The 16,442-nt window shown below is 54.0% G+C and overlaps 2 protein-coding genes across 9 annotated transcripts in view; both read left to right on the forward strand.

Annotated features, from left to right (window-relative positions):
- TANGO2 (transport and golgi organization 2 homolog) overlaps positions 1 to 7,312 on the forward strand; it is a 36,268-nt gene extending 28,956 nt beyond the window's left edge. For 5 of the 6 annotated variants that reach the window (XM_025858030.2, XM_025858029.2, XM_073889714.1 and 2 more), the window contains exons 7-9: positions 3,025 to 3,178; positions 4,623 to 4,727; positions 6,256 to 7,312. In XM_025858030.2, coding sequence (XP_025713815.1) covers positions 3,025 to 3,178; positions 4,623 to 4,727; positions 6,256 to 6,376 — 380 coding nt within the window. In that variant the 3' untranslated portion in view covers positions 6,377 to 7,312. The remainder of the gene's footprint in view (positions 1 to 3,024; positions 3,179 to 4,622; positions 4,728 to 6,255) is intronic. The other variant, XM_073889715.1, reaches the window with a different exon arrangement.
- A 4,502-nt stretch (positions 7,313 to 11,814) lies between these two features.
- Positions 11,815 to 16,442, forward strand: part of DGCR8 (DGCR8 microprocessor complex subunit) — a 34,766-nt gene continuing 30,138 nt past the window's right edge. Inside the window, exon 1 of one of the 3 annotated variants that reach the window (XM_025858020.2) lies at positions 11,815 to 11,959. The gene's annotated coding sequence lies outside the window, so the exon portion shown is untranslated. The other 2 variants (XM_025858023.2, XM_073889696.1) reach the window with 2 other exon arrangements.

The following is a 16,442-nucleotide window of genomic DNA, read 5'->3' on the forward strand; positions in this document are numbered from 1 at the left end:
AAATACATCGTGTTGTTTCCCTGAGCTTGACCCTGCCTGACCGTGTCACTTTTAAAAATAACAGTTTTATTGAGATGTAGTTCACATATCATACAATGTACTCACTTAAACTGTACCATTCGGTAGATTTTAGTCTATCCGCAAAGGTATGCAACTATCACTGCTATGGAACCCCATGACATTTTCATCACCCCGAAAAGAAACCCCTGTCTCCATTAGCGGTCACCGCCCCCCCCTTGACCCCTCAGCCCCAGACAACTACTAACCTACTTTCTGTCTCTGGGGATTTGCCTACTCTGTACATTTTGTACAAGTGTAATCATCCAATATGTGGCCTTTGGGACTGGCTTCTTTCTTAGCATCATGTTTCCAAGGTCCATCCACGTTGTAGCATGAATTAGGGCTTCACTCCTTTTTACGGCTGAATAATCGTCCATTGTCCAGATATTCTACATTTTGTTTTTCCATTCAATTGGTTGATGGACCCTTGGGTTGTTTTCAGCTTCCAGCTATTGTGGATCATGCTGCTGTGAACATATGTTATGAGTTTTTGTGGGGACCTGTGTTTTTCTCTCTTTCATGTGTATACCTAGGAGTGGAAGTACTGGATGGTGAGATAACTGTTTAACCCCTTTGGGGAACTGCCAAACTTTCCCAAAGCAGCTGCACCACTTACATTCCTAACAGCAGCATCTGAGGTTCCAATTTTCCCACATCCTCATCAGCAGTTACTATTGTCTTTTATTTATTTATTTGATTTATTTATCTGATAGAGAGAGAGAGTGAGAGCAGGAACACAAGCAGGCGGAGTGGGAGAGGGAGAAGCAGGCTTCCAGCCGAGCAGGGAGCCCGATGCGGGGCTTGATCCCAGGACCCTGGGATCATGACCTGAGCTGAAGGCAGTCACTTAACCAACTGAGCCACCCAGGTGCCTTTTTTTTTTTAAAGATTTTATTTATTTATTTGACAGAGAGAGAGAGAGAGAGACAGACACAGAGAGAGCACAAGCGGGGAGCAGCAGAGGGAGAGGGAGAAGCGGGCTCTCTGCTGAGCAGGGAGCCCGATGTGGGACTCGATCCTAGGACCCTGGGATCATGACCTGAGCCGAAGGCAGACGCCTAACGACTGAGCCACCCAGGAGCCCCTATTATTGTCTTTTTTGAAAAGATTTTTAAAATTAAAAAAAAATTCTCTATACCCCATGTGGGGCTCAGACTCAAAACCCTGAGATCAAGAGTCTCACGCTCCCCTGACGGAGACAGCCAGGCGTCCCTGTCTTTTTGATTACAGCCATCCTAGCGGATGTGAAGTAGTATCTCATGGTGATTTTGATTTGTGTTTCTCTGATGGCAAATGATGTTGAGCATCTTTTCATGTGCTTAGGGGTCATTTATATGTCTTCCTTGAAGAAATGTCTGTTCAGATCCTTTGCCCATTTTTAAATTGGGTTGTTTGTTATTTTTGAGTTATAGGTTTTTTTCTCTTTTTAAAGATTTTATTTTATTTTACTTATTTTTAAGATTTTATTTATTTGAGAGAGAGAGCATGAGCGGGGGAAAGGGGTAGAGGTAGAAGAGGACTCCCCACTGAGCAGGGAGCTGGATGCAGGACTCTGTCCTAGGGCCCTGGGATCATGACCCGAGCTGAAGGCAGACACCCAGGCACCCCTAAGATTTTATTTTTAAGTAATCTCTGTGCCCAGCGTGGGGCTGGAACTACAACCCTAAGATCAAGAGTCACATGCTCTTCCACCTGAGCCAGCCAGGTGCCCCATGTTATGGTTCTTATATATTCTAGCTACCAGTCTTGTATCAGATGTATGATTTGCAAAAATTGTCTCCCCTTCTGTGGGTTTTCTTTTCACTTTCTTGTTGATGTCTTTTGAAGCACATCATTTCAAGTTTTGGTGAAGTCCCGTTTATTTCTTCTGTTGCTTGTGCTTTTGGTGTCATGTTTAAGAAATCATTGCCTAATCTAAGGTTGGTAGCTTTTCTCCTATGCGTTCTTCTTTTTTTTTTTAATTTATTTACCTATTTGATGGAGACAGAGACAGCAAGAGCAGGAACACAAGCAGGGGGAGTGGGAGAGGGAGAAGCAGGCTTCCCGCCGAGCAGGGAGCCCAATGTGGGACTCGATCCCAGGACTCTGGGATCATGACCTGAGCTGAAGGCAGCCGCTCAACGACTGAGCCACCCAGACGCCTTTTTTTTCCCTAGGCATTCTTCTGAGGCTTATAGTTTTAGCCTTTATGTTTAGAGCTATGGGACATTTTGAATTGATTCTTTTGTATGGTGTGAGGTAGGGATTCCACTTCCTTATTTGCATGTGGCTACCCAGGTGCCCAGCACCACTATGGAGTAGTCTTCCCTGCTTCTCTTGATGGATAAAGCACAGTGATACCCCACCCTGGTGGCCCAGCAGAGCCAAGGCTGTCTTCCTTGGAAGTGGCTGCAATCACCTCAGACTCAGTCAAGATCCTCACCCTGTGAAGAGCTGCAGCAGGCGGTGCTGGCTTCCTGTCTTCGGTGCGTCTTTCGAGGTGCATGACTCCAAGGTCACCTGCCACTGCTTCCTGAGGCTTCCTGAGAGTGGGCCCCCTCCACTTCAAGGCCAGGCCTCTCCTTTTTTTGACATGAGAAACTCTTTTCTTTTTTGTCACCCATTCTTTTAACTCACTGACAACTTGTTCTGAGAAGGTTGTGCTGAGACCCTATCATTCCCCAGTCCAGGGTCCTGGCCAGTATAGAGTGGAGGTGGGCCCTGCCTACTCTCACTGAGTTGAGGCCATTCTCATGTTGGCAGACTCCCTAACCACTGATACCCAGCAGGTACCCCTCTGGCCTCAGGTTGCTCTTCTCCCACCCTTGACCTTCTCAGGCAGATCCACCCCTTGCAGCTTCTTCCTAGCTTAGAGACAGGACTGAGATGGGGAGGTGGTTCCTTCTTGAGGTTCGCGGGTGGGCATTTATTCTGAATTCCCACAGTGGGGCCTCTGCACTGGCTGGGCTGTCCCCTTCCCTGCAGGGACCTATGGACTAAGCAATGCGCTGCTGGAGACGCCCTGGAGGAAGCTGTGCTTTGGGAAGCAGCTCTTCCTGGAGGCTGTGGAGCGGAGCCAGGCGCTCCCGAAGGATGTCCTCATTGCCCAGCTCCTGCATGTGCTCAACAATGATGAGGCGTGAGTGGGTGGATCCTACCATGGCGAGCAGTGTGTCCCCCTTTTTCTCTAGCCCTGGGATGTAGAGGCAGGCAGGCTGTGTTGCCCTAGGAGGCTTGTGGAAGTGACTGGGGCCAGCTCCTTAGCCAGGGGGAGCCTGATGGACATACTGTCCTTTGCTCTTCTCCTAACTGCTCCCCTCCTGGGCCAGTGCACTTTGAAGCTCAATGCTCTCAGAGGCTTGATGTGGGCCTGTGTGGGGCAGAGAGTAGCTGGAGGTTCCCCGTGTCTGCATACAACTAGTGGGAGATTCTAGAAAGCTCCAGGTGCTTAGCAAACCACAGAAGCAAGCAGCCAGCCTGGGACTATATCTAGGGGTTAACTGGCCTTCCCACATGCTGTCCTACCAGTGCTATGGCACAGACACACCTGTCCCAGGAATCTCCTTGGGGAAAGGAGCTCCTGACCCAACTTCCCTAAGGCACCTCAGTGGCCTCTGCACACAGTACCTGCCTCAGGGATGCCACCCCCTGGCGTGTCCTGGCCATCCCACCTGGGGGTCAGAGGTGCTGGCCAAACTACCTTCTTCCCATGCCACAATGTGGCCCATACTCAGGCCAGGCCACTATCCTGCCCAGATGCCCTGGCAGCCCCTCAGAGGAGCCTCCCACTCCTGTCTCCTACAGCCCTTCCCTGCCCCTCGCTTACTCTCCATCTCCTGTTGGAACCATGAACCAGGGCACTTTTAGCTTCAGCATAGCCACCCCTCAGGGAAGCCCTGCTAGGGCTGGTCCAGCATCCCCTGCTCAGCTGTGAGTCATGTGGTCCTCAGTCACTGGCTGTCATCCCCTCTGGCCTGAAATGGGGTCCTGGCTGCTTTGACAGCTGTGGGCCTAGCACCAGCTTCAGTGGCTGGCAAGCTGCAGGGCTCAAGTGGGCTCCTGTCACGTGGAGAGATGCCCATAGGTACCTCTTGGGGTAGGCAGGGCATGTATGTGGCCAGTGACCCCTCAGCCAGGCCCCTGCCCCACAGCACCCCTAACCACTGAGACATAACCAAGACAGGAAGGTAAGTTTGCTCTGAGAGATGACTTCTGTCATTCCTGGGGGGGCCCTGCACAGCTCTGACCAGATTGACCCCCGGCATTTGCAGATTCAGCAGAGCCTTCCGCAGGGCTGAGCTCATGTCCCTGGGTCCCGGGAAAGCTCCTGGGGGCCCTGGCAGGGGAAGCTGGCCTGGCACTCACTGTCTGGCAGCCTGGGCCCAGTGATGGAGTCCTAAATAAAAGACTGGACTGAGATTTGATGCCTTCAGCAAAGTGCACAGACAGAACAGCCCTTGTGGATCCCCCAAACTGCCTCATGAGGCTGGTAGGCTCCTTAGGCACTGCAGGCCTTGAGGATGGCAGGTGGGGCTATGGGTGGGTGGGTGGGGGTGGCAGTGACCCGGCCTCTGTCCTTCCAGGCAGCTGCCAGACCCGGCCATTGAGGACCAGGGCAGGGAGTACGTGCAGCCCTTCCTGAGCAAGTATGCGGCTGTGTGTGTGCGCTGTCCAGGCTACGGCACCAGGTACGAGGGGCTGCTGGGTGCATTCAGTGCTGTCCCACGAGGAACCCAGCCCTCCCTGAACTCTGTGGACCCCAGAGCCTCTGCCCTGTCTAAAAGCAGCTGCCGTTTCAGCTTGGGGGTTGCGGGGGCTGTGGGGCCAGCAGACACCACAGCTGATGGTTTTGAACAACAAGCTCGCCGGCTCCCAGGGGTACTGCAGAAATGGTTCCTGGGCTGCTTCCTGCTCCCTCCACAGCCATGAGGGGGCTGGGATGGCTGTGGATGCACTCGGCTTGGCAGATCCCTGTGGACCCAGAGGTCCCACTGCCCAGCTCTTCCTCTCATTTTGCCCTGTGTCCTTGGGTCTGTTACATTCTCTGTGTGACCAGGGCAGGAATCAGGTCATGTCGGCCTGGGGACATCGCCCAAGAAAAGGGCAACTTCTGGCCTCAGCCACAAGGAGAGAATGCCTGGGAAGGAGAAGCTCTTGGCATGGGTGTCTGCTGTCCCAGCAAGTTCCTTCTCTGCCTCTCTCCCTCCTGGGCAGAGGAAGATTGGCTCTGTGTGTCTGGGAGGCCCAGCCCATCCCTGCGATCCTGTCTGGGGTAGCCTACCTGCTGTACTTGGAGGTGGGTGGGTTGCTGGACCGGCCAGGATGCGCTAGGAGTGCTGTTGCTCACCTGGCCCACCTGGCCTGGAGGCAGACTGTGGCCTCGTGCAAAGCAACATCTGCCTGGATTTGGCTTGCACCAGGTTCCCGGGGCACCAGCCTTGTGGTCGGCTGGTGACCTGCAGTGGACTGTGATGGATAGGCTAAGCTCTTGGGGGCCCGTGGCCACTAAGGACTCAGGGATGGGATGCTTGGGTGGTGACAGGTGCTGAGTGATGCCACGGTGATACCGCATGTACTCTGGGTACATGGTGATATCACACGTAATACTTGATTTTCGAGTTCAGGTTGGCCCGAGGATTCCATCCTCCAGGAGATGACAGCTTCAAGCCCTCTAGCTGGGGGATGGGATGGTAGGCAGGGCCATGGTGGTGTCACTGCCCAGCACTGATGCTCCAGGGCCCAAGGGTTGTATGCCTGAATGGTGGCCTTTCCATTCTTAGGCTTTTCCCTTGGCAGGTGGCGGGGCATCAATTCTCTCAGGCTTCTCCATCACAGACCTTTTTCTCGACTAAATTACATGCTCACGTGTCCTCATGTGCGTGAGGCAGAGTGCCAGGTCTGCTCCCTGGACAGGTGTGTGGCTGCTGGGTCCAAGCCCGACTGGGCCCCCCAGTCTTCGGCATGGGTGTGCCCACTCTGTGTGTCAGCCTGCACGGGGGCTGCCCTCTCTCAGGGGGAGACAGGTGCTAACAAAGTGAGGACTGGCCTTAGGGACGGCTGGCAGGAGGAGAGAAGGTGCACTGAGCATTTGGGATGGGTAGAAGGGGAGGAGGACAGGAGAAGGTTCCTGGTGATAGAGGCCCCATTTGGGGCTCTGCCAGGCAGGCAGGGGGCTGAGGGCAGAGGGCTGAACATGGGCCCCCTGCTCTCTTTCAGAACCAACACGGTCATCCTCGTGGATGCAGACGGGCACGTGACCTTCACAGAGCGTAGCATGCTGGACAAGGACCCCTCCTGCTGGGAGACCAGCACCCACGAGTTCAAGCTGCAGAGCTAACCCCTCTCCCTGGGTGTGGCCATTGGGCTCCTGGAAGGCCCTGCCTCGAGGACCAGTGTGGATAGGAACCTTCCGTAGGCACATGCACTGCCTGTGACTTGGCCAAGCATCCCCCAGGACCAGGGCCCTCTGGTGTTTCTGTGACCTGTCTGTGTCCACGTGTCCCGCTCAGGGTCTGCCCTTACGCCAGTAGGAGCGACAGAGTCCCGCAGCCAGGCCTGGGGCAGGCCTAGGTGTGCTGTGCTTGTGTGAAGGCACCTCGATCTGCCCCTGTCCAAGCACAGAGGCACACAGTCGAGGCACATGCCTCCATGCACACCTGCAGGTACACGGGCACACGCACACCATGCACAGGCAACAGATAGGTGTACACATGCTCAAACGGACACAGAACCCCCGGCATCCACACGTATGCATGCTAGACAGGCAGAGATGTGCCGCTCACATCCGCAAGTGCTTCTGGCCAGTGGGTCTTTCCTTTGATCAAAACAACAGGGTGTAGACTTTTGTTTAAAAGTGGCTCCCTTTCTCCTGGGCATAGTCCACTTCTGGACAGCTAGACTTGCTTTTAGAGAGGAGAGGCCCCATTTGGAATGAGAAATGAGAACAACCCCAGAAAAACCCACTGTCATAACAGAAGCACAGGCTGATTGGTGGTCCTTTATGCTCTGGGGGGTCTCCTGTGTGCATGGGGTGGTCCGGGGGGGGGGGGGGGGTGGTCCTGCATGATGTCCCAGGGGTTCTGTGTATGCTGGGGCACCTTGGTAGGCTCTCAGGCACCTACCTGCCCATTGGGGGTCATGGGATTGGGCAGGCCCTCTCAGTGAGGGGACACAGGCAACCCTTACTATTTCCCTTCTCCTTGGGGAGTCAGACTTCATAGGAATCTGTACTTGAACGTGAGAACTTGATAATAAAATTCAGAGGCTGTGGTGAGTCAGTGCATTTCAGGTCCTTGTGTGATGGGGGACAACTGTGCAAGGGGTCAGTAGGGCTGCTCTCCTGGTCTGCAGGAACTCCCAAGGCACACTCACCAGAACAAGCCTCTCCCCACTTTCTTCTTTTGCTCATGGGTCTCTGAGCACCCTGATGGAAAGCCAAGGGTCCATCAGCTTGTCCATCTGTCTGTCCTTGGGCTGGGGTTCGAGAGAGAGCCTATATGCATGGGACACAGTGGGTGCCAGTTACAGGGCCTCCTGAGCTGGGCTGAGGAGCCAGGGACTCATCGGGGGTGTAGTGAGGAGCCCTTGGGGACCTCCCCATGGAGTGGTGTGGTCAGGCCTGCACTTGGGGTGGACTGTGGAGGCCAAGGGGTGGTAGGAATGGGTTTCAGGGCAAGGGGGCAAGTAGAGTCTGTCTTAATTGCAGGACCCTGGTTTGCGGCAGGCACTCAGGAGTTCCTGTCCCTAGCCCAGGCTGAGCATCAGGGGGTCCTGTTGTGTGTCCAGTGCTGAGACCCAGACTTCATCTGCCTTTGCAGCTGACCCCCAACTTGGCCTTCTCAGAGCCAGTGAGAGCTTGGGGTGGGGTGTGGACCTGCACCCGGCCCCACTTGCCTTCTCAACCCTTCCCTCTTCTCACCCTGAGCACCCCTCTGGGGACTGATGCCCTCCTTGGCTCACTTTGAACTCAGAGGAAAAGTGCTTGAGCATGGTCAGGTTTGAATGGGGCCCCCAGTGGTGGCATAGCCCACACCCCTAGGCCCAGGGGCAAACACTTGTTGGCTGAGGCACACTGAGCCAGGCTCTCAGCCTAGGCACTGCCGATGCCCTTCATCTGCCTCAGTGCCCCACACCAGCACCCACCCTGGCCAGGCATGTCTGCCCTCATGGGGCACCACTGGGCTGGTGCAAAGCCATCTGGAGAGCTCTCCCTGATGTTTGTCTCTACCCCAGGGACAGAGCCTGCACAGGGATACCCCAGCCCTCAACCTGCCCTGGGCTTCCCAAGTGCCTGAGCCCCCGAAGAAAGGGCAGCCAAGATGTAATTCTATTGTTATGGGTTGAGTTGTGTGCTTCCCGAAAGATCTATTGGAATCCTAGCCCCTGTACCTCGGAATATGACCTTATTAGGGTCTTTACAGAAGTAATCAAGATAAAATGCAGTCATTAGGGTGGGCCCTAATCAGGTATGACTGATGTCCTTATAAAAAAGGGAAAATTTGGACACGGGGACAGACATGCATGCAGGCAGAATGCCCTATAAAGACTGGAGCTATGCTGTCCCATGCCAAGAAACTACCAGAAGCTGAGAGAGAGACCTGGAATAGATCCTTCCCTGGTGCCTTTAGAGGGAGTGTGGCTCTGCCAACACTTTGAGCTCGGACTTCTGGCCTCCAGAACTGTGAGACAATAAATTTCTGTGGTTTAAGCCACTCATTTATGGTACTTTTGTTATGGCAGCTCTAGCAAACTAAATCAATTGTGACCTTCATTTTACAGATGAGGAAATTGAAGCTTGGAGAGATACCATAATAGTGTCTCAGTACCCAGGCAGGTAGGGAGGCAGAGCCATGGGGCCAGGAAGGAGAGGATGCATCTTGGGGTGTCTTCCCTTGTAGGCTCATGGTCTTCCCACATTGGTTTCACCTGCTGTCCTGCACACCCACCCCCCCCATCACCACATTTTTCTTGCCTCTGCCACTACCCTTGGTCGCGCTTTCTGCACAGCTTCTGCCTCAGGGCCTTGGCACTTGCTGTCCCTTCTGGTTGAAGAACTCTCCCCCCCCCCCCAATATCCAAACCACACTGTCCCTCACATCCTGCAGCTCTTTGGTAAAGTCTTGGGGAGGCATCCCATCTGAAGCTGCAATCTGCCCTGCCTTGGTCCCTGCTCTATTTTCTATAGCAGTTAGCACTGGGACATGCTATGTGTTTTGCTTGATTGTTTCTTGTGTGTCTCACTATCAGAACAAGAGCTTCAGGAGGCAAGGCCATTACTCTCTTGTCCATCACTGTATTCTGATGCCCACGCCAGGTAGACATTTGAACCAAAAATGACATTGCTGGCACTTCTCAAGCCCCCATTTATTTTGGTCTTGAAGTGAGACCCTTGTGTGGTTAGAAGGGACCCTAGCAAGCTGTGCTTTCCAAAAGTGCTTTTGACATGCCACACAGGAAGCCTGGACCTGACCTTGGCATGGCTTAGCTAGTCATCAGATGCACTGGATCCCTGAGTTCCCAACATGGGTCCTCTTTTCCCAACATGGGTCCTCTTTTCCCAGATGGAGGGGGAATTCACCTCCTTTTCAGATGCCCCTGATGAGCTGCTTCTGCTCTCTGGCTCTAAGACAGCCAGTTGAAGTGTGTTGGCATGCAGGCTGGAGGTATGGAGCTGACTGATATGGAAGCTAAGTCTGAGTAAACAAGACCAGCCCAGGAATGCAGCCTGGCCTTGAGGCTTGTCATGGCAGGCCTGAGATCCTGGCCTTCTGCCTGCAGAGACACCCCCGCCACCGCCCCACCACTAACACCTGATCTTTTGGTCTCATCTGCCAGCACATAGCATCATCCAGGTTCTTTAGTAGAGACCTGGCTCATGGGTGAGCTGGGCTCAGGTGGAAACATAGGAGCCCAGAAGGAAAAGTTTCCTCAGTTTGGGCTAGAGCTCCGGCTTCTAGGCATCCACCTGAGGCTGGAGTCAGATGGGGGCTGTGGGGACGTTGTGTGGGAAGGCCATGTGGAAAGCCAGCTGTAGTGTGTTGGTCTGAGGTCTCGAGTCTGAGGCAACTCACCAAGCAATAAAGTGTGGAGAGTTTGCTAAGGCTGGATGGTGGCATGCCAAGGGTTCCCATGAGCTCTGACCACTGGGCCAAGGAGAGCAGTTGGCCCAGCCACAGGGAGGCTGGCCTCCCCTGGCTAAGTCCAGGAGCTAGAACTTCATGGGTCTTGGTCACATTTTTATTGTGACCAAGTGAAGTGTCTTTGTGCTGTGAAGTGTCTGGTGCTGACCACTGGGACAGCCAGGTAAACAGAAAGGGGCAGGAAAGGAGGGAAGGGCCTGGATAGGCCTCCAGCTTCCTCCCTCACCTGCAACACTCTTTTTCCCCACCTTTTTTAATCTTTTCATTTTGAAATGATTTCAACTTACCAAAAACTTGAAACGATAGAACAAAACATTCCAGTGTCTTTCACCCAGTTCCCCCCAATGTTAACACCCTACCTCTAGCCATACTAAAATGATTACAACCAGGAAATTAGCGCTGATACATTATTACCAGCTAATTTACAAACCTAATTTGAATGACCAGTTGTCCCACTTCTGTCCCTTTCCTGAGCCAGGTTTCAATACAGGGTCCAGATCCCACATCACATAGTTGTGTTTCCTGTAATTGAAGACAGCTCCTCAGTGTCTGACTTGAATGATCTTGACACTTGAAAAGCACCTGCCAGTTTTTTGGTAGAATGTTCCTCATTTGGGTTTGTCTGATCTTTCTTCATTCAGGTTTTGCCTTTTGGGTAGTGATGCATGTCCTTCTCAGGAGGCCTACAATATGTCCCTTTACTGGTGCTGACTTTTGTCTTCATTTTTAAGGTATCATTAATATACTATACAACAAATATCTTTAAAGTATAAATTTGGTAAGTTTGGATGTGTATACGTTTGTTGGTGACCTCGATCACTTGGTTACCTGGTTCTCTCTCAGGTTTTTCTCCACGGCGGTTACTATTTTAGGTTTGCGGTTAGTGTCTTGGGGAGAAACTTTGCATCTCTGTAAAGCAACAAAAAAATCGCCAATTCTCCTACTTTTTCTATTTTTAGCATCCGTGATTTTTGTCTGCAGCAGGTTTGTGCAGGCTGCCAAAAGGGAGATTTCCTACTTCCATCATTCCTTCTACATTTATTCACTGGAATTCTGGTCTAAGGAAGAGCTGTCCCTTCTCCATTTACTTATACCCTCCCTTTTCTGAGGTTCCTGAAATGGCATTAGCAAGTGGAAAAATGCCGGAAGTTCAGCATATTTGTCCTGTTTTCCTACTGATTATGCTTAATGCTTTTAATTGGAAACGTTTAATGATTGTGTGTATACGGTCTCGTCTGCACTACGTAGACCACGGAGGCGCCCTCTGCTCCCGGCGTCCCCTGCGCCGCCCGGCTCCCGGCGCTTCCCGCGTTCTCCCGCTCCCGGCATCCCCTGCGCTCCTCCTTACCCGGCATTCCCTGCGCTTCCCGCGCTCTCCTGTTCCCGGCATCCCCTGCGCTGCCCGTTCCCGGCGCTCCGCGCGGCCGCCGCCCTCCGCGCGGCGAGCCCCGCCCCGGCGGCGACCGTTAGTGCGGCCGCGGCCTGAGCGCCTGGTCCCGCCCACGCGGCCGCGCTATTGGGCCGCGTGCCGTGGCCGCGAGCGCCACGCGCTGCCGATTGGCGGCCTCCGCAGCCCGCTCCGCGGTTCCCCCAATGCGGGGCGCCCGCGCGCAGGGATTGGCCGCGAGCCGCCAAGGCCCGCCCTCCGCTCGCCCCGCGCGGCAGGCGGGTCCGCCGACCGGAGAGAGCTTGGGAGGCCTTTCTAGATGGCGGCTAGGCCGTGAGGGTCTCCCTGCCTTGGTCGGGCTGCGGGCAGCTCGGGCAGGCCGCGGGCGCCGGAGGTAGGTGCGGGGCGCGAGGGGCGCCCCGCGGGCCGGCCGGGCGGGCGGGCGGGCGGGCGCTGCGGCCTGCGCGAGGGCGCGCCCTTCCCCTCCCTGCTTCCCGGGCCAAGGGCTGAGGGCCCGGGCGGCGGGGTGGGGCGGGGCGGGAGGGCGCGAGGCGGGGCAGCCACGCGGAGTCCCGGCTTTTGTGAAGCATCATGGCCGCGGGCCTCGGAGAACGCGGGGCGGGGGTCCCGCCGTGGCGGGGGTGGGGTGGGGGCGGGCCCCAAGCCCAGGTGGCGCCAACGTCGGTCGCTCTCCGCCCGGGTAAACAGCCCGAGTGTAAAGAGACCCCTCGCCCTGTGGGCCCGAAGCCGTAGCGTCGCTTTCAGGCGGGAAAGGTATGAACACGGGTAGTGCTCGTCCAGGATCCTGTCGGGTGTAACAGTTTGTGAAATCTGAGAAGTCGCCTTCGCCAAATGCTCATGGATTGTCACTTAGATAAGCGGAGCGTGGTTTTGTTTAACGATGGCCGTGGTAGAAATAAATGGAAGGTGGCAACCTGTTGATAGTGGTACCTGGCAAGTATCATTCGATGGACTTGGGTTGCTCATGGTAGGAATTTGATTTGCTGTTCTGCATGCTTGCATGTACCTTGTTACCTGATGCACGGCAGTCCAGGCTAGGGCTGGTGATTGTGTGAGGCCAACCGGCAGGCGGAGACCCTCTGTTTCCTGGTCTAAGCCTGGACTCCCAGTCAGGCGCCTCGCGCACAGTGGCTCAAATCCTGCGGCAGGCTGTCACTCACCAGAGGGAGTGAATGGCTAGTCAGGAGTGCGCCTGTGAGTACAGGATGTGAGGCCTGTTGGAGGATGACAAAAGGAATGGATGAGGTCATACTGCTGTTGGGTTGGGCGGGAGGCTGCAGTGTGAGAGGCTTGACCGAAAGGCACCAGCCCCAGCACTGGACATAACAGCCAGCGCCTCGATGCCAGCTCAGCAACTGGACTTCAGTGAAGGGCGCTGTCCAAGCCTGTTGGTTTTACCCCATGTACCAGGGATCCAGGGGAGCCTGCTGCTGGCTTGCAGTCCACTTGGCAAGCAAGGTTTGCATCCGTGTGTTCACTCAGCTGCAGTAGCAGTGAAGCTGATGGTGGGAGAGTCACTCTTTGAGCCCTTTATGGCCAGGCACTCTGTAGGGCACTTCCTAGGGATTGTTTTGTAATCTGACCATGACCTTGGTAGTAGAAAACATGAATCTCACTGGATTGCCTGGTCTTGGTCCCTCTTAGTAGCTGCCCTTTCCCCTTTGGTGGTCTCATCCAGCTTCCTGGCTTTAATGCCCTCTTTCCTTGACAGCTCCCATCGCCTTCTCCAGCCCTGGCTTCCCTTCTGAGCTGCTGTCTCTTCCAAATCTTCATGTGTTACTTTGATGCCAAGTAGCCATGGCCAAACCTAAATCCTTATCTTCACCCACCCTACAACACTTCTCATGCTGCCTTCACCACCTCAATGCGTGGCAGCTCCGTTTGTGCGTTTAGAGTCACCTGGATTCCTCTCTTAGGCTTCCATGCAACACTCAGGACCATTTCTTACCACCTCCAGCTTAACATGCTATTCTGAACTGCCTGGTGAGCCTCTTAATTCTTCTCTTTGCTCTCACCCTTGCTCCTCCCCCCACTCACCCATGATAGTTTTTCTGGACACAGAATGATTCTTTTAAACTGTAGGATACTGTAAAACCAAGGAAGTGAGGAGGGGAGCCAGCTTGCCTGGGTGGTAAAGCAGCTTCACTGCTTTCTAGCCGTGTGACCTTGAGCAAGTTGCTTAACCTTTCTGTCCTTAACCTCTCTCTTAGTGCTGTGTGAGAACTGGTGAGTGAAAATGCATAACACTCTTAGAGCAGGGCCTCGCTGAGGGTTGGTTGCCACTGCTGTCCTTGGATCATGCCACCTCAGTGCTTGGACCCTCCTGTCCAGTGGCCCATCTCTTAAGATAAGAGCCACAGTCCTGGTCTCAGTTCCACTTAGCACGCTGCTTTCACCTGCTTCACTGCACTTCTACCCCAGGGTCTTTGCTCTTCTGTCACCTGGAATGTCCCCTGCTCCCACCCACCCAGCTCACTCTCTTCTGCCTTCAGATGGACTCTGTGCAGTCTTTGCTGTCTGCCCTTTCTGAAGCTACCCCCCTCCCCGCTTTGTTTTCTCTTGAATACTAATCAGCTTTTCTTAGTTATTTCTCTATCTCTCCTGCTAAAAAGTGAGCTCTGTGGGTACAGATTTTGTCTGTTTTGTGTCCTTAGCATCTAGAATGGTACGTGGGCCATGTGGAAAGCATTCAGCAAAGACTTGTTGAATGAGTAGAGCAAGCTTACAGGGGAAAGTAAGGAACTTGCCCAGGACTGCCCTACTACGGAGTTCTGTGCCTTGAGCTGCTGCCCCCTGGGGCTGGGCAGGCTTTCCTGATCTCCCAGGGAGAAAGAACACTCTTTTTTCTCTACAGCTCCCTGACCCCACCCTCTGTACCTCTTTCAGGCCTCCCTGCATTGTTGTCATTATCATCTTTGCTTTGTGCTTTGGTGATGGCAGCTGCTTGGTCTTTTAACACGGTAGCAGGTGTCCTCATCCTGTACCACCCTTTGTTTTCAGCCCCGCCCCCCTTCAGCCCCCAGAATCACTAGATTGGCTCTTGCTAGTGTCTCCACAGACCTTCCAGAAGCGGAGGGGTTTGGTCCTGATTTTTATCTGTGTTCTGTAGCACTGGACATGCTGACCTGTCTGTCCTTCTCTGAAATGATCTTTGTTGGTTGCCAGGAGACTGGCCTTATTTCACTCGGTTCTCATGCCTGTTCAGCTGCAGCCTCCTTAGCGTTTACCTCAGTTCTGAGTCTTGTTATCTGTATGCTGTATTCCCTTGATCTTTAGCACCTTTGACAGATACACCTTTGGGGGAAGTACTGTGATAAAATTCCCATTGAATTCAGAAATGTAAGGACATCTTAGAATCTAGGAAATAGAGTGACAGCTCAGTGGTCATTGCCCTTCCAGTTGTGTCCAGGTGGTGGGGACTCTTGCTCATGGTAGTACATCCCTTAGAGTAGAAGGCCAGTGAATATTGGTTGAATGAATTAATTAAATCTGAGTAAGTCTTTGGTTTTTATGTTGTGTCTCCTTGAAAGTACAACCACCACGCTCTACTCCTTCACTGTAAACTTCTTAAATGTGTGATGTCCGCTGTCTTCTGCTCTATCCATGCAGCCAGTCAAGCCTGCCCTATGTGGGCATGGACATGCATGTGCGTATCTGCACCTGTGTGCATGGCATGTTCATGCGTGCGTGTGTGTGTGTGTGTCTGCATGGTGTGGGAGTGTGTGCGTATACACGTTTGCGTCTGCACGTGCTTCTCCTGCTTTGATGCCCGGCCCTCCTGCAGACCTCTGGGTTTTTGGATTGTCCCTCTGACCTGCTTTTTCACATCATCCCTTTTGTTGTCTTTTCTCTGAAGGGAAGCTTCCCAGAGTTGCATCCTCAACCCTCTTCTTGGTCTGTGTTGCCTCTCTGGGCAGCCTCTCTCCTGTGGTTTTGGCGATTATCACCTCGCTGATGTGTTCTAGCCTTCTGTTTCTGGGCCAGTCACAGCTCCAGAGCTGTGGCCTCAGCACCTGTTGGACAGGTCTGCCTGGAGGCTCCATCCATTCTCCTCGGCAGGCTCTTGCCTGAATGCTGGAACACGTGTGTCCCCCCAGGGGAGAAGCCTCATTTGCCTTCAGTTCCCTCTTGTCTTTGCTCTCCACCTCTATCTGGTCAGCAGTGTGGTCAGTTCTGTGTCTTCACTGGTCTTGAGGGCTCCATCCCCGTCACCAGAGCCTCATTCACACCTTTGTGCTTTGGCCTGGAGGACTGCCCTCTGTGCCTTGGACATAGGCACTGGGCCTGGCACAGCTGTCAGTTTCCTTTTTCAAATAGGGGCTGAATTGTGGCATGGGAATCGCTTCACCCTTGGTGGCTCCTTATTGCCCCCAGGAGGGAGCCAGGCTCCAGATGGCACCCAGGACTTCCTGTGCCTTGGCTCCAACTGTCTCCTGAGGCTCCCCCGACCAACCCTGGCCAGGTTCCCTTCCCCACAGCCACCATCCCCTCCTCTACTGGGAACAGAACCACGCCACCTCTGGCGACCTCAGCACGCTGCATCACTATCCCGGTCCACCTGCCACCTTGTGGGCCCAGGAGAGCCCTGGGGTCCCTGGGTAGCAGAGCGCCTGGCTGTACCTCTGAGGCCCTAGTGCCGCAGAGTTGAGCTGAGGGTCTCGCACTCGCCCTCGCCCTCTGACTGACCCAGCCCTAGCAGGTGAGTGGATCCATGTCGCTCTGATGGCCAGAGGGAGGCCACACACCTTATGTGTATTCTGGAAAGGGCAGCCTTGCACCGCGAGCTTGCTTACCTAATAAACTGAGTTAGGGGAATGCTGCGGTGAAGCTTAGCCTAGTTTTTAAAAATCTTTTTT

The sequence above is a fragment of the Callorhinus ursinus genome, unplaced genomic scaffold (assembly GCF_003265705.2).
Source record: "Callorhinus ursinus isolate GAN/ISIS: 27379988/994484 unplaced genomic scaffold, GSC_fseal_2.0 scaffold115, whole genome shotgun sequence".
Lineage (NCBI taxonomy): Eukaryota > Metazoa > Chordata > Mammalia > Carnivora > Otariidae > Callorhinus > Callorhinus ursinus.